The sequence below is a fragment of the Rattus rattus genome, chromosome 4, assembly GCF_011064425.1.
Source record: "Rattus rattus isolate New Zealand chromosome 4, Rrattus_CSIRO_v1, whole genome shotgun sequence".
NCBI lineage: Eukaryota > Metazoa > Chordata > Mammalia > Rodentia > Muridae > Rattus > Rattus rattus.
Window position 1 is genome coordinate 144,072,917 of NC_046157.1, and position 24,403 is coordinate 144,097,319.

At 36.8% G+C, this 24,403-nt stretch overlaps 2 protein-coding genes across 4 annotated transcripts in view; both read left to right on the plus strand.

Moving 5' to 3' along the window:
* The window catches only part of Spag16 (sperm associated antigen 16), a 523,611-nt gene extending 505,011 nt beyond the window's left edge, over nucleotides 1-18,600 (plus strand). Inside the window, 1 exon segment of the mRNA XM_032899754.1 lies at nucleotides 18,313-18,600. Within this exon segment, the coding sequence (XP_032755645.1) occupies nucleotides 18,313-18,488 (176 nt within the window). The 3' untranslated portion in view covers nucleotides 18,489-18,600.
* Nucleotides 18,601-19,193: 593 nt separating this feature from the next.
* The window catches only part of Vwc2l (von Willebrand factor C domain containing 2 like), a 170,017-nt gene continuing 164,807 nt past the window's right edge, over nucleotides 19,194-24,403 (plus strand). For all 3 annotated transcript variants that reach the window (XM_032901297.1, XM_032901299.1, XM_032901298.1), the window contains exons 1-2: nucleotides 19,194-19,983; nucleotides 22,193-22,662. In XM_032901297.1, coding sequence (XP_032757188.1) covers nucleotides 22,273-22,662 — 390 coding nt within the window. In that variant the 5' untranslated portion in view covers nucleotides 19,194-19,983; nucleotides 22,193-22,272. The remainder of the gene's footprint in view (nucleotides 19,984-22,192; nucleotides 22,663-24,403) is intronic.

Genomic DNA, 24,403 nt, shown 5'->3' on the forward strand with positions numbered 1-24,403 from the left:
AAGTGGTAAAATGAATAGCAATATATAACTGTGTTAAACCTTATAATACCCCTTGGCATAGTTGGGCCCTCAAATATGCCAGATTTGAGTTTTCTTTCTCATATCCTGCCTATCATTAGGTGAAAAAGGTTGATTTGATGACACACAAAATTAAATTTTAAAGATTACTTTTTTCCTGGACCAGTTCATAAAAGAACATGCACTTTAAAATGAGATTCTGGTTGAACTAGATATATAATAGAAAGAAAATGGTATTTCAGGACAAAATATTTTATTTTTTTAATTTTATTGGATATTTTATATATTTATATTTCAAATGTTATCCCCTTTACCCCCCTCCCATCCCTTCTCTCCCCTTCCACTGCTTCCATGATGATCCTCCCCTTCCCACCAACCCACTCCCACCTCAACACCCTGACATTCTCTTGTACTGGGGAAATGAGCCTTTACAGGACCAAGGGCTTCTCCTCGTATTGATGCCAGACAATGCCATCTTCTGCTACATATGTGGCTGGAGCCATGGGTACCTCCATGTGTACTCATTGGTTGGTGGTTTAGTCCCTGGAAGTCTGGTTAGTTGATTAATATTTTTGTTCTTCCTATGGTGTTACAAACACCTTCAGCTCCTTCAGTCCTTTCTCTAACTGCTCCACTGGGGTCCCCATGTTCAGTCCGATGGTTAGCTGCAAGCATCCTCATCTGTATCAGTAAGGCTCTCGCAGAGCCTCTCAGGAGACTTCCATATCAGGCTCCACTCAGCAAGCACTTCTTGGCATCAACAATAGTGATTGGGTTTGGTGGTTGCATATGGGATAGATCCCAGGTGGGGCTGTCTCTGAATGGCCTTTCCCTCAGTCTCTGCTCCACATTTTGTCTCTGTATTTCCTCCCTTGAGTATTTTGTTCCCCCTCTAAGAAGGACTGAAGCATCCACACTTGTGTCTTTCTTCTTCTTGAGGTTCATGTGGTCTGTAAATTGGATTTGGGGGTTCCAAGCTTTTGGGCTAATATCCACTTATCAGTGAGTTCATACCATGTGTGTTATTTTGTGACAAGCTCAAGTGCAAGTAGATCAAGGACCTCCACATAAAACCAGATACTCAAACTAATAGAAGAGAAAGTGGGAAAGAGCCTCAAACACATAGGCACAGAGGAAATTTTCCTGAATGGAACATCAATGGTTTATGTTCTAAGATCAAGAATAGACAAAGGGGGCTCCATAAAATTGCAAAACTTCTGTAAGGCAAAGGACACTGCCAATAGGACAATACAGCAACCAACAGATTGGGAAAAGTTCTTTACCAATCCTACGTCCAATAGACAGCTAATATCTAATATATACAAAGAACTCAAGAAGTTAGACTTCAGAGAACCAAATAATCCTATTAAAAATGGGGTATGGAGCTAAACAAAGAACTCACAGCTGAGGAATGCCGAATGGCTGAGAAACACCTAAAGAAATGTTCAACATCCTTAGTCATCAGGGAAATGCAAATCAAAACAACCATAGATTCTACTTCACACCAGACAGAATGGCTTAGATCAAAATCTCATGTGACAGCAGATGCTGTCAAGGATGTGGAGAAAGAGGAACACCCCTCCATTGTTGGTGGGATTGCAAGCTGGTACAACCACTCTGGAAATCAGTCTGGAGGTTCCTCAAAATAATTGGGCATAGTACTACCTGAGGGCCCAGCTATACCACTTCTGGGCATACACCCAAAAGATGCTCCGACGTATAAGGACACATGCTCCACTATGTTCATAGCAGCCTTATAATAGCCAGAAGATGGAAAGGACCTAGATGTCCTTCAACAGTGGAATGGGTACAGAAAATGTGGTACATCTACACAATGGAGTACTACTCAGCTATTAAAAACAATGAGTACATGAAATTCTTAGACAAGTGGATGGAACTAGAAAATACCATCCTAAGTGAGATAATCCAGTTGGTCAAAATGTTTTAATAAACATTCTTAGTAAAATATAAAATAGATAATAAATAGGTTGTAGGCATATCAATTAGAACCATGTAAGTCAAAATGTACATGTATTTTTTGTATGACATTAAAGCTTAACTATGTGAATCTTTTGAAGTGCTTCTCATGAAATAGAAACTAAAACTGTTTCAGACCTCTCACACTGTGCTATCATCATGGAATGCAAAACTGCATAATATTGTACATGGGGGTTAATTAATATACTGATCAATTCTTTAAAAAGGAAATATTTCAAGTTTGAATTTTGTTCCTAAAAAAGTTTTTTTCTTTTTTAAATTTATTTATTTATTTATTTATTTATTTATTTATTTTTATTGGATATTTTATGTATTCCCCTTTCCCGATTTCCCCTCCTGAACACCCCTGAGCAAGGGTAGCCACTTGCTCCTGCCTCTCTACCCTGGCGTTCCCCTACAGTGAGGAACCGAGACTTCACAGGACCAAGGGCCTCTCCTCCCATTGATGCCAGACAATGCCATCCTACATTTGCGGATGGAGCCATGGGTCCCTCCATGTGTACTCTTTGGTTGGTGTTTTAGTCCCTGGGACCTCTGGGGGAGGGAGGGTTGGCCAAATATTGTTGTTCTTCCTATGGGGTTGCAAACCCCTCCAGCTCCTTCAGTCCTTTCTCTAACTCCTCCATTGGGGTCCCAGTGCTCAGTTCAATGGTTGGCTGCGAGCATTCGCCTCTATTTGTCAGGCTCTGGCAGAGACTCTCAGGAGACATCCATATTAGGCTCCTGTCAGCAAGCACTTCTTGGCATCAGCAATAGTGTCTGAGTTTGGTTGTCTGTATATGGGATGGATCCCCAGTTGGGGCAGTCTCTGGATGGCCTTTCCTTTAGTCTCTCCTCCACACTTTGTCTCCGTATTTCCTTTAGACAGGAGCCATCCTGGGTTAAAACTTAGGAGATGAGTGTGTGACCCTGTCCCCCAACCCAGGGCCTTGTCTAATCTCTGGATATGGTCTCTACAAGTTCTCCCTCCCCTTGTTGGGCATTTCAGCTTCTCTCATTGCAGTTGGGTCCTAGGAGTCTCTTGCTTTCCTGGCATCTGAGACTAAAAACGTTTTAAAGGATTAGTATGGTGAAATTTCAAAGAGAATTCTAATTATCAAGGGTTTTAAGGCTTATTTATTACTTGGTTGTATGTAGGTATATGTCTGTATGTGTGTATGTGAGTAAACATGACTGTATGTCCTCACAGAGGCCAAGTGAAAGCACTGAGCGGTTTTGAGCATTCTGGATTGATCGTTCTCTGTATTCTTCTTTGAAGCAGGGTCTCTACTCAAAATTTCAACTCACATCTTTTTCTCTAGCAGAGCATGAAGCCAGCAGACACTGATGATTTTACTGTCCCTCTACATGGGAGTTGGAATTCAGGAATCTGGGGATGTGTAGCATGTCACATGTGTGCTGGGATACAAACAGTCCCCTGTGTTTCAGAGCATCGCTCTTAATTGCTGAGTTCCTCGATTGCTGTTGTTATTGGTTCGTGTGTTTTGTTCACTGTTGTTGACTGTGTTTTTGATTTGTCTTGATGGACTCCCTCTGTAGACCTGAGAAATACACTACCAGGAAGGACTATGCAATTGCTCTGAAGCAGGTAGTGGAACGATTACCTGGTGTAGTTGACAAACACCATTGGTCAATTCATAGAGTATGGGCCTGGGACTTCATTTACCAGATCTGCTTTCAATCTGCCTTTACTTATCATAGATACTGGGCTTTTTTCATAAAAATATTTGTAGTAATTAATTTCTATTTTATAAACCTCACCACAGTTTCTTTCTCTCTCCATCCCTCTTTCTTTCTCTGTTCTCCCCCTTCTTTCTCTTCTCCCCTCCATTCCAATTGTTCTCCATCCTCACTCCCTCCCTCCCTGCCCGCTCCTTGGCTCTGCATGCCCTCCTTCACTGCTGTCGTTCATGTGAAGCTGTACATCAGGATTTTAGGAAGCGTGCGGCTTACGTTCCTGTGTGCGGTTGATTTCTTGATATCACCATACTTTTCAACCTATATTGTGTGACAATTCGAATGGTTCGATATTTTAAATATTAGATGTGGTTTGTAATTTTTAAATTATCATATTTTGAATGCTGACTAGAATTTTATACAAGTGTAAAGACTGTAAAAAGACATTCAGCACTTAAGCCCATCCTAAGTCTATAAGTGATATGCATTTTTTAATTGCAATTGAAAATGAGTTGTCAACTTCATTTTGACTTCAAGTTTTTAGTTTTGATTTTGAAGAGGTCCTCTTCTCCCTTCAGAGCTGAAGAACAATTTTAGGTTCATAACAAAACTTAGAAGATAAAGAAATTTGCCACTCATCTTCCATCCTTATATGCAGAGGCCCCCACCTCATTCCCCAAGTTAACATCATTTACCAGATGTTACAACTCACGAACACATCAGCACATCATTAGCATCCAAAGCCTGGAAGTTAAAATTTGGTCCCTCAGTGTTTTACGTTTTGTGGATTCAGCAGAATGCTGTGTCTCCACCATTGTAGCTCTTACAGAGGGGATTGTTGTTGTTGTCGTCGCGGTTGTTCTGTTGTTGATGATTTTCTTTATAATCTACTGTAAAGTTTCTCCATGTCCTACTTATTCATCCTTTCCCTTCCATCTCCAGTATTTTCTCTTTCCCAGCATGTCACACACATAGTTGGAGTCACCTAACACATAACTTCTTCATATCGGTTTCCTTCACTTTGTAACTTATGTTTGAGTCCCTGCACCCCATATCTTTTTGTACCTCTAGAATTCATTACACTTTAGGATTGAATAATAATATTCCATTGTTCTACTTACCAAAGTTTATTTATTTTGTCACTTGCTGAGGACATTTAGAGGCTTCCAGATCTTGCATGCCTTCCAGGGCTGACTGGGAACTATACATGCTCCATACCTTTGTCCCATGTGCTGTTTCCCCAAGCTACCTTCAGGTATAAGTTTGCAGTAATTCCACACAGTAGTCCTATTTTTGCATTTTGTTTATGACACATGACACATATCATCTCACATGTGTACTTAGCGTGTGTATGCTGTGTTTGATAAAGTGCCAGCTAACATACCCAGTCCATTTCAATCAGTTCATCTCTCATACTCAATTTTACAGTTCTTTATGCTTTCTAGAAGACTGTCTTATATCACATATGCCTTTTACAAACATTCCCCCTCAGGCTGAGCTTGTCTCTTCACTATCCTAATGGCATCTTTTGCAGAGAAGTTCTTAATTTTAACGAAGATTTCAGGATTGCATTCTTTTAAACATGCTTGCACATTTAATATCTTCAGATGCCAACATTTGTCTCTATGTGTTAGCAGAATTACTCAAATGCACTGTCAACATGCCTAATTCCAGACCACTCTGCACACCTCTCATGATAACAAAGCATTTACGTTCTACATGTAAAAATGACATGTGAGAGTAACAATATTGATACTGTTATATGATTGATATTTTGAAAATTTTGAGAGAGGTTCCCACAATGAACCCCTGACTGGCCTACAACATACTATGTCAACCAGACTGGCCTTGAACTCACAGAGATTCAGCTGCTGATTCCTCCCAAGTACTGATGTGTGTCACTTGGCCAACCATTTTAATGGTTTTTTTTATATATAATTACATATAAATATGGAAAATCAGTGTAATATACTCATCTGCTCATCACTCAGATACAGGAAACACAAATCTGGTCCCGCATAACTCCTTGATTCCCCCCTCTCCCACTTTCATATTTTGTTTTAAGTTTCTGAAAAAAACTCCAAAGAATATATTTAAGATCTCATATCAATTTTAGCAAAGTAATAAATAGTTCTTTTTCAGGATAACAACTTCACAAAATCAATGCAATACAGTTGTATATGTTTTTGAATGGCCTAGTTTAGAAATATTTCAAACTATTATTTTTTGCTCTACATTTTAGAAAACCACATTAAAATCTTCTGAAAGTACACAAACTTCTAACATTGAACTGGAAACTATGCTGACCATGATAGAATATCCCTTAAAGAAAGCTTTCTTGAGTTTTTACCTTGAAATCCAAGGATTATTAGGATAGTGTTACACCACTATAACTATGCTGTATGCTTCTAATTTCAGAGATAATGACTTTTTTTACTGAATTTAATAAAAGAAAGTCTATATAACTTGCTAGGCTCCTGTTTCTCGGGGCCTGGAATATATAAGTGCCCACTCGTGTTAATAACCATTCATTTGTAGCTAATGCAGAGAAGGCTGCATTCCACAGAGTTGGGGACTGTGTTTTTTATCGAGGCTTAGATACATGGTCACAAGGTTCAGGCTCCTTCTTGCTCCTCTGCTGTTTGAACCACACGCACCCTTTGTGTTCTGTCACCCCATAGTACATAAAGATACTTTAGGAGCAAAGAAGCTAGGGGTGGGAGGGAGAGAGGGATCAATACAAGAAAGACCATGGAAGGCAAATCATTATGTTAGTGGCCTCAAACAAGGCTGTTTCTCTTTTCAAATAAAAAAAAATGACTTTGAATCGTCCAGATCGAATCATTATCTAAAGTTAATTTGATTAGCTTAACTTATTGGTTCTTCCTAAATTTGAGCCTGGTGTGACAGTCGTTACATATTCTCAGATTCTGTGGTAGACAGTCTACCTGTCAGCCATCATAATAGACTAAGGAAAGCATATGACTATGACTGAAGTAAAATACTAGGGATTTTTACCAATATAAAACTGCTTAGAAATAAAGGTATTCATTCTTCGGCTTTGAATTTCAAAACGTATGATCCTGTCCTGTTAGGATGAACACATAGAGAAAGTCTGAGTAAAAGATAGCTCAATCCAGATAGCAGAACTGAGACAAAGACACGCGGCTCACTGAAGGTGACATTCTATCAACTGATGCTCAATGAACACATTTTAAACCATTTTCTTCTTTGCTGTGTTTGCATAGATTTTCTTTCACTTGCATCTGAAAAGGTCCTAATACTTCCTCCATTCCAACAAGTCAGATCCTTTCTCTCTGAGCTGCAGTGTTAACTCAGTCGAGGTTTCCACCTCACGTACAAACCTAAATCCTGTCTACCTCATTACTTAACTCCAAGTCCTTATCCACGTCTTCATTCTAAAACTGTCAGCTTTTACCAGAAGCCCTTTGACCCATGAAGTATGGCACATTAAGGAGCTGAGAATGAGGGTGTGTAGTGGTTTTGGAAAGCTGAATGGAAACAAAGCAGCCATGAGCTTCTTTCGAGTTTTTATGAGCTACTCAGCCGGACCATCACCCTACAATGCCAGAAGGTTCCTTCACGTTTCCAAAGAGAAACTTTCCAAAGAACTTAGAGTAAAGAGACATCTCTTTTTTACATCATGAAGAAGGCAAATTTGCTCAACTTCTGTCATAACTATCTTCGGTTCCCTCCAGTCTACAGGAAAGACAAACACCAGTTCTCTAATCTTACAGACATTGCATTGCATCCCTGTGACTCAGTACCTTTGTTTGTGAAATACAGACAGCGCCTTTGATCAGGTATGGTTGTGGGGTATCACATAATACAAAAGTTTCCTCATTTGCTGTCTGCTACTGTGAGATAATTCCCCAATGTAAAGAAAAATTGGGACAAAGACTTTCTCTTACCTCATGATTCCAGGTTACTGTTTGTCAGAGCAGAGTTTTGCCCCACAGCAGAAACTTGAACTTCTTCCTCTTGAAGCAGCCAACATCACACCCATACTGAGAGAGAGAGAGAGAGAGAGAGAGAGAGAGAGAGAGAGAGAGAACCACCCATATCTACTTCTCAGCTCATGCATATTATTCAGAAGCCAAACCTAGGAAATAGTACCACCCACACTTAGGCAGGGTCTTCCCACATCAATGAACATGATCAAGGAAGCCCCCACCCCACCCCCATCTACTGGATATAGAAGGTCCTCAGTGAGACTGTCTTCCCTGTGATTCTACATCACAAGTTGAGAATAAAAACGAATGATCAGCACAGGCTCTAAAAAATGTCAGGAAATGGGGGCTGGAGAGATGTCTCAGCATTTAAAAGCACAGACAGCACTTCCGGGTGTACTGAATTCATTTCCCAACAACAACAGAGTAGTTCTACGACTACCTGTACTGGAATATGAGTCCCCCTTCTGGTGGTTATGAAGACAGGACACTCATATACATAAAATAAACCTTTCAAAAGAAAAATATTATTTCAATAGAACATAAATAATAAATTGAAACTAATGACTTTTTTAAACTAACCACTTCAAGTCATTAAGAAGGCACATACCCGTTAAATAACAAGACGATTGCTCTTTCATAGGTAGGAAACTGAACGATTTGGAATTCAAGGCTGGCCTTTCAAAAGGTTGAACTTTCAGCCTTAAATTGAAAATTTCTTTTAAAACAACAAATTAGATTGTTTGCAAACTAAATAATCTAGGCCACTCTTAATTTATGCAGAAGTGTTACATTTGGTTTTTCATCCGTCACTTGTCATCCAGGTTAGCTGTATTTTATCACATATTTTTTACTCTATTGTTAATATGGTGATATTTGTGTTCATATAATCCCTTTCATGTCATTCTATTTTTGCCCTCAGTGGAGAAGGCTGAATCTGAAAATAAGGATGTGATTACTAGCAACTCACTACCTCAACACTCACTAAAAGAAGTCACCCGTGTCTTTTTCCACAGTCAAACCTCCATATTCATAATGGGGGATTCATCTGTGATAAAGTTTGCCCTGAAACCAGTTTGAACATTCTCAGGATATTAGAACTTTGACTTTTAGAGTCTTAAAATGTATTAATTGTTAGAGTCTAAATAATAAAAAACCGAGACTATTAAAAGTGATTTTATTACTTCATACAATAAAATTAATTAAACTTTTAATTAAAAGGCTCATATCAATAGAAGTCTTTGGATTCTTTCCCTACTGAAGAACAATGGGAAAAGAACCCATCACAGTCTACAATCAGCCCAAAGCTGTCCCAGCTTATCTGACTCTCAGAAATGAGCCAAAAACGCAGGATCCCTCCGACATCAGCCCATACATTTCTCAAGTATTTGCGAGACTCCAGGTGCATGGAGGTCCCTAAATAAATATTATTCTAACACTGATCAGCTGCATAGGTGAAGACCATGCTAGGTAACGGGTCTACGAGGATTTCTTAATGAGAGCAGGTGGCTGTTGATAGTCTAAATGGGTTCAATAATTAGTTAAACATTTTAGGACTTCAGGTGCATCTCATAAGGGAGTTCGGCCATGTTCAAAAGGCAGCTCATGGAAGAAAGCACCTGCTCACAAATGTCCTCATTCACTTTCTCCGAACAGGGGCAATATATTTTGAAAACAGCGCATTGTAGGAGAGATTGAAATGTTTATGAATTCACCTGCTACATTTCACAAATTTTGGGTGTGTCAATGAACTCTCCATGAGATGGACATAGATTTTGCATGAAAGACAAAAATTACTTCATCTATGCAATCAGTTCTTGTGAAAAACTTATAAAACCTGCACAAGAGACTAACATTTGCCTGCTTAACAAGTAGCTTCCATACCAAGGTTAAGTGACAGCGTGTTTTGTCTTCACTCCATCTGGTTGTATGATTTAAATGCATTATGTGCTCTAATATAAACATAACATAACCATCATTTTTAGTCTCAAGCACAGCAGTAGGACAGTGAGATTTAACCTGCCCAACGACGATCATTTTTTATGACATAGGCTTGCAAGAAAAATTTCAAATCCATTGTTTACATCTTCACACATTTTTATATTACAACACCACATGGTCTACATTCAAGCAGTGTTCTCTACAAAAACAAAAGTTAGATCTCTTTAGCAAGAATATGCATAGTTCAAAGGTACTGGAAAAGTTTATAAATTATTACTATCACTTAGACTAGTTAATTCTTAATATTTTAAAGAAGTATTATATTGATCAATGATAGGATGAGAAATAATCTAAATTGCATTTCATATTTCCTTCAACCGTGTTTTTGAAATTCTGAGTAATGACCTAGGTTGAGTCATTAATGCAAATCCCCCAAACTTAAGTAGTTTCTTGATACTTCTCATTTTGAGGCATCTTTTAAAGAAACAACAGATGCCTCTCCACATGCATTCAAAAAATCAATATCATTAATCAATAACACTCTCCACAGGTAATAAATGCTGAGAAGCCTTTCTGCCTATCTGTATTGATCGAGAGAATTGCTTCAAATTGGTTCTGATGTGTATAAAAATCATTTCCTTATTGATCAAAGCCCGTCATCCTCTCTCTGATATGTTATTTCATATTGGGCACACAATTGTTTTAGTCTCCATTCTTGTACTTGTGATAAATAAATTTCCTGTGATCTGTGTATGAGATTAATTTGAATGAAATAGAAAATGAGTGTTTTGTGTCCTTTAGGGGAACATATTATTCCAAATTCAAGCAAAGCATGAATAATCATGAGAAATTATTGTACTTATTCTAATGAGAAATGAAACGATGGATTTCATTCACATTTTCATTACACATGGTAAGCCTAAAAGTTTCGACTCAGCTTCTGTTTCTACAACTACCAGCATCCAAATTAGGATGTCACTTCTGGTAAAGAAACAATAGAAAAGTACATATATTTAGCCAAATTTGAGTCATAATCTTGGTATCAAACTGTATTTCTATAACATATGTTCAAAACGTTTAGCCTCTGTGTAACTTTTCTGCTAATGATGTGTGTAAATCTGTAGATGCCAAGTCATAAGAAACATGTCTTCAAAATTAATTTTCTGAACAAAAATGTTTGATGTTTCAATAGATAAAGAATTTATTAAGCCTCATTATAAAGAATCCATATCACAGTTGCCCTAACAGTACCTGATAACTGGTAACTCTCAAGAGGAAATATTATTGATCAATTAAGGACTTCTCCAATGTAGCTCAGCCCCTAACTGAGCACATTACCTACTACTGTGAGTTATTCTTCCAACAACAACAACCAAAAAAGAAAAAAAGTCAAAGATCTCTGTCACCATTATTTACAGAATCTCATAACCATACCACCTCTTTTCCTTCTCTGGTTGTTCCATTAGAAAATGACATGGGAAAACAAAAAAACATGAAAAAGGGGTTGGGAATTTAGCTCAGGCTTAGAGCGCTTGCCTAACAAGCACAAGGCCCTGTGTGTTAGGTCCCAGCTCTGAAAAAAAAAAAAAAAAACAGAAAATCACATGGGTACACTTCCATAGGAAACATTAGCAAACAAATGCAGTCTTAAAACATGGCTTGATTAAAACAGTTTCTTCACGTCAGTGGCTTTTGCTGTGAACCCATGAAACATGAATTGTCATATTGACAACTGAGGTGTAGTTAACTTTCTCAGTCTAGCCAATTAATGTTACCTTAGTAGTGAAGAAATATTTCATATGAAAATAAACCAGGTCGAAATCATTCAGCAAAACCAAACAATCACTGCTCTTCTTGGGAACAGTTAGCTTGGATAAGAAGGTAACATATCTTCACTGTATTAAAATAGCTGTTCATGTCACAAACTATTTGGGAAAAGCTGAGGGGAAGCTTGCTGCAGATAGACACATGAGAATTGAATAAATCCTATTTTTCGCTGAGCAAAAACAAAATGATAATTCCTATGCAGCATGTGAATATTGAATAGTTACCCAAAGTTGTGGAAATGGCTTTCTGATCACTGAAGGATCCTGGGAATGTTGGATGCTCTTCAAGATTTCAAAAGAATACAGGCAACTCTCCTAAGTTCCATGCTTATTGCTAGCAAGCGAGTATATAATCAGATTCTTGGAACTCATACATGCCATTAAGGTAATGCAAAATGAATATCTTTAAATGTTTCTTATAGTCCAGTCAAAATTCATTCTAAAATATTTCCTAGGAAAACACATGGGTCCAGCTGGAAACTAGAGCTCTATGCACAAGGGTGTTTACTTAGTCATGTTGACTCAGTAAAGGAAGGGAAGCTTAATCACAGTGGGGAGATGACATTGAGCCAGTCAATGAAAATTCATCCAGAGGTATTAAAGCATGACGCAGAGGGTAAGAGCATGAGCCTTGGAGTCATAAGGATCCCAAATCTGGATTCGACTAGTCATATGCTGTGTGGCCTTGGTAAATAAAGTTGTTTTAATCTTTCCAAACCTCGTTTTTGCTCTCCACAAAGCAAAGTATATCCCAGCACTGTCCAACAGAAAGCTACTTAAAAATGTGATTCTACTCATATTTTCCAATAGGTAAAATTAATAATTTTTAATATATTACACATACTTCAGATATAAATCATATAAATATTTGAAGTACAATTACATGTGACCTATATAAAGCTATTCATGAAGTACATGAGACTATTTGTTCATGGGACATTTTTGAAATCGGGTGAGCATTTTACAAACATAATTCATTCCAATTCTGCTAGTTCGATTTTACATGCATAGCACATGTATATTTCTACCCCATAGGGTTGTTGTGCTACTAAAGTGACTTTGGACAGTGCTTAGGACAAACAATAAGTCCTAAAACTGGTAGTTGTGATAACTTTAATTATTACCCACTGGGAGTATTGATTACAATGTTGCTCTTGTTAAGGTTTAAGTGCACAGGTATTTGGCATGGCCGAGAATATAGAACACGTACATTGCTGACTCTATCTTTTGGGATCTTGATATCATGTGAAGGTATGAATAAAATGATGCACATTTTCCCAGGGAAAGGGACTTTAAGGACCCGCTGTACTAATTAATTAAAGAAAATAATCCTAACTGGGCTTTAGTGGATGCTTGGCTGTTGTCAGGAAGATGTAGCCAGGGACCATGAAGACAGCTAAGGAGACTATTCCACAGAGTACATTAATAAAATAAAGAGTACAGTGGAAAGACTATACTTGACTGTGCAATGTAGGTTTAAATCAACCACAGAATATTTAAAAGCAGATCAAGATGCCTGGTGTTCTTCATTGTCAAAATAGAAACAGTGAAAAGCACCAACTTAGACGCCAAAGACTAATGGATAAATGTGATGGTGATTACTGTTAAGAGCATGGATGTTTTAGTTTCAGAGATTTACAAAGTAGTAAAGCCAACACTGGATGAAACAATCGCGTTGACATGAACAGTAAATATGAGAGCTTATGTACTTAGGGATTTTGTTGCATTCAGAGAGAATCCCAAAATAAGTGTCATAGGTAATCTGAGTCTTAATTTGTGAGAGAAACCCTAATACCTGTAAGTGTGTATGTGCATCTGTATGTGCACGTGTGCATGTGTATGTGTATGCATGCACACATATGTACATACATGCACCTGTGGGGGGGGGTTTGTATATTTGTGTGGGTGTATCACTTTTAGCTTGAGTTTCTCTAGTCGCTCATTTGTCCTTAAAGGAGGCTATCCACATCCTAGGGACTGGATGGAATGAATGGAACTCCCATGTTCTTTTTTTATACACATAAATTCAAAAAGTAATAGAACCACATCCACTCTCTGTTCCAGAGAAGCTAAATTTAACAAACCACTAGTCAGAATAGGACCCCCGTAAATCAGAAGAACTGAAGAACTTGAAGGGGCTCGGAACCCAAGCAACCCAGCTTTAAGCTATAAAATATACATGGACTGACCCCGGACTCTGACCTCATAGGTAGCAATGAATATCCTAGTAAAGGCACCAGTGGAAGGGGAAGCCCTGGTCCTGTAAGACTGAACCCCCGCACTAGACTGTTGACTGAGGGTAAAATGGGGGAAGGGGGAGGGATGTTGTCTTAAACCGCACTAAAATATATAAAAATATTCAAGTTAATTAAAAAAAAAAAAAAAAGGAAAAAAAAAAAAATATATCCTATGATTGTTAAAATATTGGGGTAATAGATATATGGAAACCTATTGACTTTGGGGAAGAATTGTCTAGGTGAGGAAGGGAGTTAAGAAATCCAAAGGCTTGCCTGGCTGTGGTGGTTCATACCTTTAATCCTGGAACTCAGGAAGCAATGGAAGGTGGATCTCTGTGAGTTTGAGGCCAGCTTGGTCTACAGAGCAAGTTCCTAGACACCCAAGTCTACACAGAGAAACCTGTCTCAAAAAACCAAGCAAAAAGTTATTTTTAAGTTTATGATAACTCCTGATATCCATAGAGGTATGCTATCTAAACCAAATTGAATTTGCACACAAATAGATATCAAAGGTTCATTAAAAATTCTTTAGTTTGAAGGAATGCCAATATTTTCTTCAGCAGAATTGAATTTTAATAAAAACATTAACCAACATGGAAAATTTGCAAACTGTTTGTACATAGCTTTTAAAAAGTGCCAATATTTTATTTGCATATTATGTTAGTATGGGATAAAGAGTTTAATAGTAGTTTATAATATATGATTTTACACTGAAATAAAATAATCCCACTCCATTTTATATGTTACTTCTTTTCTCGGTTTTTCAGGAAAATTTGTTTAAAATGATGCCCAAGTGACTATGTTCATTTATTTGATTTTTTTGTGACAAATCTAGTTGAAACTACTTTATTTCAAAGATTATTATTGTAACTATTCTCTTCTAAAAATTATCACTTGTTATACAATATAAATAAGTTTCATTGTTTAAATAAAGTTATACACTCACATGCAACAAATTTTTGAGAAATCCACAAAGTTTTAAATATCAATTATTTCATCTAGAAGCAGAGATTGGAAGAAATTTAGCTTGGAATTTGCACATTCATCAGTAAAGTAAAATGAAATCCTCACTGATAAAAAAATGTTAATTATGGTTTTGGAGACACATAAATGAAAAGTACTCAAAATCTTCCATTCTTGATATATCCTGATATATTATTATTATTACTATTACTATTACTATTATTATTATTATTATTATTATTATTATTATAAGATTACTCTTCCCCAAAATTATGAGTTTTTCTATTAACTTGATGAAAATTTTGGGCCACCTATGCTTCTGGATGTAACGAATAAATGAAACAAGTCATTTTATTTAACAGGTATTTAAGAATAGCTTGTTTCATTTTAATATATTAAATATATCATTACATATTAATATATTAATTATATTATTAAATATATAATTAATATTATGTATTAATATATACCATATTTTTAATTATTAAATATATAATGTATTATATATACATATATGTATATGCGCCTGTGTTTCAGTAGGTTGTGAAAGTAAACAGTGGAGAGAAGAGAAGAAGAGAAGATCTTGAGGGAGATTGAAGAGGTGACTGTAGAAGTCATGTGACATGATAGAAAGATGAGCCCTTAGAGGCAGGAAAGTGACCAGGCATTCCAGGAAAGTGGGGACAGAGAATTGGATTCAAAAATACAAATGAGGCAAATAATATATCTTTGAAAATATCATAATGAAAACCTTTACTTTGCATGCTAACTGAAAAACCTAGTAATTATCTAACTCTGTGAATGTATCTTGAATAATTTTATTTTTAATTGACAGTGGTAAACTATACTGTATGTTCTTCAGGCATATTCTACATATATATTATATATATATTGGAATATAGACATTCATAATTTGATAAGCATAATTTGGTATACAATTAAAAGCTGACATGAGTATAAATTTATGATCTATTTTTACCCCTTCATGTTAACTTATCGTTATTTAATTTTTAAGATTACAGTTTCAGCACTTCTTTTCCTTTCCTCTCTCTGTACCCTCTAATATGTTTCTGTTTGTTCTCTTTCAAATTCATAGCCTCTTCTCTCATTAACTGTTTTGCATGCATATATGTATATAAATATACATGTATATCCCTAAATACAACATGCTCAGTCTCCACAGTGTTACTTGTATATATGTTTTCAGAGCTAACCATCTGGTATTGGATAACCCAGTTGGTGCCTTCTTCCCAGGGGAAGACTATTTCTCTCACTCGCAGCATTCCTTAGTTGTGTGGTTCCATGTGTTAGATTGAGGCCTTTCATAGCTTAGAGAAACAAGGCAACTTCAGCATGAGTAATGTTACGGGTTTCACATATGTTCCTTTGACATTATTTAAATTATATTTCTATATTGTCATTTCATGACTGATCTTATAATACACAATGACTTGGCATGGAGGTGCACATGTCTGTCATGGAACACATATGGATCAGAGAACAACATCCAGCAGTGTGTTCAAGTGTTATAACTTTACTTATAGAACATATGTACTGTATAGCCATATCTAAAGGTATATATCTTAGAAACTTTTTAATATTTACCCACTTTTAATATGTTTATGGTAACTCTTCTAAGCCATTGCATAAAAATGTTAGGTTTTTTTGTTGTGCAAATTTTTAGAAATTACCTAGATCCCTCTGTGATGGTTTGTATATGTTCGACCCAAGGGGTGGCACAGTTAGAAGGTGTGGCTCTGTTGGAGTAGGCATGTCGCCGTGGGTGTGGCTATAAGACCCACATCCTAGCTGCCTGGAAGTCAGTATCCTGCTAGCAGCCGTCAGATGAAGATGTAGAACTCAGCTCCTCCTGCACCATGCCTGTCTAGATGCTGCCCTGCTCCTGCCTTGATGATAATTAACTGAACCTCTGAACCTATAAGCCAGCCCCAATTAAATGTTCTTTTTAAGAACGTTTTGTTTATTTTGGTCATGGTGTCTGTTCACAGTAGTAAAACCCTAACTAAGACACCCTCTGAATATTTTTAAATCTGGCTTTTATATATTTGACCACAACAAAAACAATGGTTTCAAGCTCTATCCTTCCCTTTATGAGCTTTGGTTCTATATGGTTCTAAACACTTTAAAATCCTGTTCCTTTTCATGGCTGCTGAGTAAAACTACAAGAAGAAAAAAAATCTTTTTTGAGTTTCAGGAAAGTCAAAAACAGCAGCTGCTTATAGAATAAGCCTAGAAGTGAAGTCAGTGTGTACCCACTGTCAGCAAAGACTTAGAAGAGAGGGTTTATAATAAATATTCACATGTGCTGTTTTGGACACTCTAATCCATCCTAAGGATGTTTGCTGTGTCAGACTTCGTTCTAGACAAAGAAGCTGAGTCTTATAAAGGTTTGCAAATAGACCATATTTATCATGGTTAACTTTACTCGTAAAACACCTCCTGTTTCATTGGTAGTGTGACTATTTGGGGACAATATGTGATAAAATACTTCACCATTCTTTCCATGGTGAATTCTTACTGTGCAGCAGACAAATTCCCTTTCAAGATGTGTCACCTACCCAAACTCTGTCCAGAAGGCATGGCTTATACAATGCCATCTGGACACAGTGGAGATGTGATGGGTACCAGTTCCTAGTTTTAGAATGTTTGTGCTGGAATATCAGCTCCTTCCACACATGATATACAACTTACTTATCTTCCCAAGCCTCTTTCTTCCTCTCTACGATAGAATTACTGTTCTTTCTTAGACCATTGGTTCCTCCTAAGAATTGTACAGCAGGTTCTCAGTGTGGTTTCAGATGCTAAAATGGTTTACTAAGTTCCAAAGACTGGTGCTGGGATGGTAATACACCACTGAGCATAATTAAATAACCAATATTTAATTTAATACTTATGTTTTAAACTCAGGCGCACATATTCTATTAATTCTACTTCCCTCCAAGTGGCAGGATAGTTTCTTACTGGAATTTATCAATAAAATTATAAATAAAAATTATGTTATTTTAATTCTTCGGTACTCACTAAAAATGTTTTAAAAATTATGAAAATGCCCCACACTAAATTTGGATTACCTTATATATTTTAATTTGCAAAATTTCAGAAATTTAAGTTAATGGTAATATAATTTTGAAGTAGAAATACTTATTTTTTTCATTCCGACTCCAAAGAAAATGTATTGAATTCATAGATATCTCAACTGTTATATATTTATAAAATGATTTATCAGAATTATAATATATTTAAAACAGATAAATATATTTTGATTTTCTAGGATAAATACCTATAGATAATCTACATAAAGCATTTGTTCTGTTTTCCATTTAGATAACTATTGCTTTAAATTATTTTAATATATTCATTTACAAAATGAAGTTGTCTTCCTTAGTTGCTCGCAATCTCATCTGAGATCTGTCAATCACAAATATAAGGAGAATGTTGGGGCATGTAATGACCTCCGAATGGGAAGCAAATAGAGCTACAGGCTTTTATCCTAAATGTATCTTATAGTTCAAATTATTTCATAGATAGAAGTTAGTTCATATTTAATGAGAGCCTAATATAAAAATGAGCCTCTTGAATCTCAACTAAAACAAGATAAAGTGTTGTATTGTTCACATACTGTGACTGCTTGAGGTAAATCTCTGCTTCCCTCTTTTCCAGGTCGAGTTTTAGCTCAGGCGAGTGCCAACGGGATTATCCATTTGCTGGATCTTAAATCCGGGCAAATTCACAAACTGGTGGGCCATGAGAGTGAAGTGCACACTGTGATATTTTCCCACCGTGCGGAGAATCTGTACTCTGGTGGTTCTGACGGCACCATTCGGTTGTGGCTCTGATCAGCAAAAGCATACCCTGATGCAAAGGGCATTCCCTCCACAGCTCAAAAATGCTCCATACGGTCTGCTTACAAGCCAGCAACTAGCTGGATATAACGACCAATAAATAAAATATTTGTTTTGAAACAAGCTTTGGGTGAATACTATATAATCCCTACTGTTACAAATAAAAATTATAACTTTTTCTTCATTTATCTGTCTGTGGGGTTTTTTTCCCTAGAATCTTTCACTTTCTCATTTGGTTATGAATTTAGAGACAGGGCATCCTTGCTAGGAGGTTGGAAGAAACAGCTTTACAATGACGCCTAATGACAGACTAGATGAATTACAAGACATTGATTTTTAACGTTAGAGAACAAACTGCAGGAAAACGCGGCTACTTTTTTTTTTTTAAATCAAATCCGAGCTGCAGAAGACCCAAAGTTGAATTATGTATAGCACAAGGAAAATCTTTCTATAACCAGAGGGTCAAAGAGAGTCAGAAAGCATACATTTCCACAGATTCTTTGACAATGAGTGTGCTTTATCTATTAGTAATAACCAACGACTGCAGATGGCTTAAATCTAAAGGCAAGTCCCCCGGAACTTTCATCTCTGCAGCCCATGCAAGAATGCATTAGGTAAAATTACATCTTTCTAATTTTTTTATTGTGATTTAAATGCAAATAAGTGTCTTGCATGCAGAACCCCCCGCTCCCCCCCCCACACCCCCCATGCTTGCTCGCATCAGCTGAATCAAGTGACTGCCTTAGACAACACTACAGCCTGGTCCGCGGAAGCAGCTGGGGGTTTCGACCAAGCTGGGCTGAGAAGCCAGTTGTTGGCGCTGTCCGTGGTGCTGAGGAATTCCCGGCTGCCGACAGGATGAGCTCCGAATCAGCAGTCTGCAAACTGCTCGCAGCGATGCCAAACCCCAGTTAAAGTTGCGCCTCTGCTTCACATCCACAGTTAGAATCTTCCGGCGTGTGAGGAGGGATTCAGTCAACATACTGTGGACGATGCCGATGCTTCTGCTGGTGGAGTGGGCTTTAAGCTTCAGTATGCTGTTTCTGTTTGTGATCCTCAGAGCCTAGCCAAGTCACCTCTACTGCCGTAGCAAACACTGTGTAAGTGAACTCATGTGTGGAGGAGGCGTAATCAGCCAGGAAATTTCATAGAAGGATCTAAGAAAACGCTAAAAATAAGTTCAACATGATTCTGCTACCGGGGTCCAGATTTCCACAGGACCAGCACTGCTTCTGGCTTTGAATTCTGAAGACAGGTCCAAAGCGTATTTCTTATGTGTGTCTGCTGTGTTCCTCTCTGGAAGGGTGGGAGATTGCTTCTTGGCTGTGTTTTGAAATGGGGAATAGAGAGGACGGATTGCCTTTAATTCATGCCTGAAAATGCATTCTTTGGGTGACTAAAGAGGACCGGCTTACCTAAGAAATACCTGACCTTTAAGTTCAGATTGGTCTGTGACCCCCAGCACCACCATTAACCTCAGAGTGACTAGGTAAGTGAATCTTATGACATGAGTTGTGTTTGTTTTCTGAGAGAAATAGATGCAGTCGTTTTAAATCATATGTAGCAATACAGGGAGGGGGTAAAGTTTAACTGGGAAGTGATCCTCAGTTTAGCAGTGTTTGCATTCTTATTTAAAAATCTTCAGATAATGGTATTGTTTTTTTCCCCAACCTCCCTATTTTTAAATAGCATTTTAAATGGTTCTATATCATATTTGTTATAATGAAGGCTCTTTTTAAAATAGCCTTAGAACTTTGTTTAATTAAGAAGATACATATTCCTCATGATAAAAGCATGCTTAATGTTAATATGAAGCAAAAAACCCCACCCCTATTTTATTCTTTCAGTTCACATTTACTATAACCTTGCACAATAATGCCTACCTGTGGCTTACAAAATGATCCTTTTCTGCCTGGGTCGTTTTAAAGCAGAATCCTGTGTGCATTTCACATGGCTTTTCCTGCATGTATTGATAGCCACCGCTGGACATTGTGAGGAGACACCGTAGCTTCCTTGTCTTGCAAGATAAACTTTCTATATATGTGAGAAGTGCATAGATGTATGCTTTAATTAGTAAAACATATATATGCCTTTTCTGGAAGCTTCTACTATGTTTGTGGCCTCTGTAGTAATTTAGAAGAATAAAAATGCTTTGTCAAAGGGAGCTTCCAGCTTCTCAAGTAGAATTGTAGGCTTGCATTTTCTTGTTCTGTCATGACTCATTATTTTTGACATATTTTAAGAGAAATCTATCTCCTTTATCATTACTCCAAAGGAAGTCACCCAAAAGGAATTCTAATATCAGAGAATCTTGGAGGAATACTAATATCAACCTTGTCTGAAAAGAGAACGTGAATACATTGCCTTCCATTTTACTATTACTCTAATTTGCATATCTAACTTAAGATGCAAATATATTCTAAGACTTTATGAAGTTTCCTAACATCATCTTCATCATATTTAATTGTCATAGTTGTATGCTAGCTTGAAAAGAAGCAGTTTTTCACTGTTTTTAGTCTACTTTGGAAATAAAACATTGAATGAAACTTAGATATCTTAAAATGCCCTACAAATAATCTTAGTGATGCTGGCATAAAGCCAATATCACTGAAGTGATTAATTAAATATTTTACAATAATCTTCCTTATTTATTCCTCCCCCAAATTATAGTTCCCCCCAGAACATTTACCTAAGTTCTGAATACTTAGAGTAGTAAGTATTCAAAGGAAACCCCATTACCAACATTTACTACCAAACACTAACCCTCAGGAAGCCTTCAGCAGTAATTGCTATCCAGATAATAAGGCACATCGTCTGTGAATGCCGATTCTTCGTTATTATTTTTAAAAACTCCCACAGAAAGTTTTTTCCCTGGCATCTTTGTCTAAATTGACTGGATGCAAATATTTTTATCATTTCAAATGACTTACATTTTCAGTAACATGTGAATGTTATTCATATCACATGAAAGGAATCTACTTCAAATAATATTATTATTAGATCTTCATGGCTATAAAAAGTTGTAGATATCTTTCCTGCCCACTAGGAGCTTACCTCCAGCATAAAAATAATGTTTACAATAGTAGAAGTCCATATCAATAAATTAATTTTTGTATCATTTAGATATATTTTCTCTTCTTCACCATGATGTGTTATATTTTTTTATATTCTGTGTGTTCCACAATCCATAATAAGGCATGAGAAGAAAGCTTTTATACTGGATCCATCTCATTTAAACTTGCATCCAACTGCTTTGTTTAAAATTCCTTCCCTTTTAGAATTTAATGCTTGACCCTAATCTCTTGCTTTTATGTAGATTACTATAACATCTACATTCTATTACTGACTCATCCAGTTCAAAGAGAACTAGAGATGTAATTTCAAATATCCTTGAACTATATATCTGTACCTACTTGAATTCACCCTCTAAGGTTCAGTAAAACCACTTCTTACAATGTACAAAGAGCCAGGCCTTTGAAACTCAAAGGAAAATTACAACCTGAAGGCCCATAATTAAAATAACTCCATAAATAAACTATTCACACTTACAATAAAGTATAGACAGTTGGATGAACTTAGTTTATTTGAAGTCTCAGTGTCTCCAAATTAAATCTATACAAATGATTTAAGAGCATGGGCTTAACTGCATCTTTATTCTCTTTTATATGTCAAATTATCTTTTAAATATTTGTTTTCAGCCCACCCCTCTTGCATTCCCATGGAAGGAGCTGAGTGTGTTTAATATTAGGAGAACATCCAGAAGTCTGTGAGGAGGGGGATGGCTCTTCATATTCATGAAGCTTGCATACTTCTATTGGTCATCCCTGGATTGGTCACCCCTGCTGCCATCAGTCACGAAGACTATCCTGCTGATGAAGGTGACCAGGCTTCCAGTAATGACAATCTGATCTTTGATGACTATCGAGGGAAAGGGTGTGTGGATGACAGCGGCTTTGTTTACAAGTTGGGAGAACGGTTTTTCCCAGGGCATTCCAACTGTCCGTGTGTCTGTGCCCTAGATGGACCTGTCTGTGACCAGCCGGAATGCCCTAAAATTCATCCGAAATGTACAAAAGTGGAACACAATGGATGCTGTCCTGAATGTAAAGAAGTGAAAAACTTTTGTGAATATCATGGGAAAAATTACAAAATCTTGGAGGAATTTAAGGTATGAGTTACCCTCCATATCTATTGAATTCTAATTTTTACTATAACATGCTTAGCAGGTTATATTAAAAGAAAATCTAGAAAACATAAAATTCTACAACTCTGTAGAGTCAGTGTTTGACAGGAAGTCCTGTTAGTTCATTGGTCAATACTCCACAGTAATTTTTTTTCAGAAGTGTTTAATATCTTCTCCTTTTTAATGCTGAAAATCGTTCTTTCTGTGTTTTTACAAAATATGTTTTTAGAGAGTGCTGGTTTGGAGGATGCGTCTATTAAATTAATTTTCATATTGTTAGTTTTCTGGCTTATTAGTCTGTATTTGGAGCCATCTACCAATGGTCTTGACATATTTGTTTGCTGTGTAGACATGTGTATGCTACAGAAAAGCACTCAGAGCTGTGATCTCTACATCAAGAAAGTGCACTGGGCCTACTTGTTATAGAGCAGGGTTCATCTCTGCTCGCTGGATGTTTTATTCACAGGACTTCAAAGAGAACTGAATTTTTATCATGGCCTTCAAAAAAAGAGAAGTCAACCTTTCAATTACATGACACTTAGTTTTCCTTTCATCCTTCGTGTCTCATTTTAAAACAACATGGAGTTTGCTTTTATTTCTTCTGGAGTTCTCTTTTATCTGATGGCTAATTTTAATTAGAATGTCCTACAAGCCATATGAGTCCTAGGAGCACGAATTAATCTACCAAGAATATCTTAGTTAATTGTAGTGACAGTTTGTGTCTTGAAGTATCTTTCATGCTGAAAGCTTAATATGAAAGGGTCTTATTATATCAAAGTTCTGTGACATAGGGTTTATAGCATTACAGGTTTAAAAAAAAAAGTTACAGCTGGTCCTAAGTGTGCTTGTTTAAATTTGAAAAAGAATGTTCAGGTTTTCAGCCTGAACTAACTACTCTTTCTACATACTAAGCTGGTGGTAGAAGTGAGCATGTGGCAGGAAGGCTTGAAGTGTCATCGTTAGGGAGTGTGGTGTGTGGCTGTTTTATTATATTCATTCCATTCTGGGCCATGAGTTCAAGCTTGTTCCGGTTTACACAGGAATGCCTAGCCTTTTGTACTACATTCTAATGCCTATAAGGAAAAGGGGTTTAAATGATTAAATCAACTTTGTTAGATATAAGCTTTATTCTAGAGATTTTTCTTTTATATATTGTAAAATTGTGTTGTGTAGTTATTAAGTAAAAGTCAAACTACCCTGACACCAAATGACAGTTAAGAGCATGCTATCATATAGTGACTAGTGACAATATGGTCTCTAAAATATTGTGTACACTTTGGCATAAGCTCTATTCACTTCTGGGTAGTGAAAGTAACTAAAATATTCAACACATTATAGTTTGTAGAGCCATGAACAAAATCTGTGGCAATCCCTATCTAACGTGCACATATATATTGAGTAGAATTTTTCTGGAAAGAACATTTAGCTCAAACCAAGATCACAGGAGATAGTTTTTGACAGATAAAATTTAGCAATCAGCATTTAATATATAAAACAATAGGTAGTCTGGTTTATGAATTTTTCAACTTACTCTTAAAATGCTATAGTTTTCCCCCTCTATATACTAGATTTACTTAAACAAAGATATAACTTTGAGACCTAGGGAGATTCTTCAGTGGTTAGCAGCACTAGCTGCTCTTCCAGAGGACCTGGGTTTGTTTCCCAGCACCTACATGGCAGGTCACCATCTGTATCTCCAATCTCAGAGGATCCAATGGATACCCTC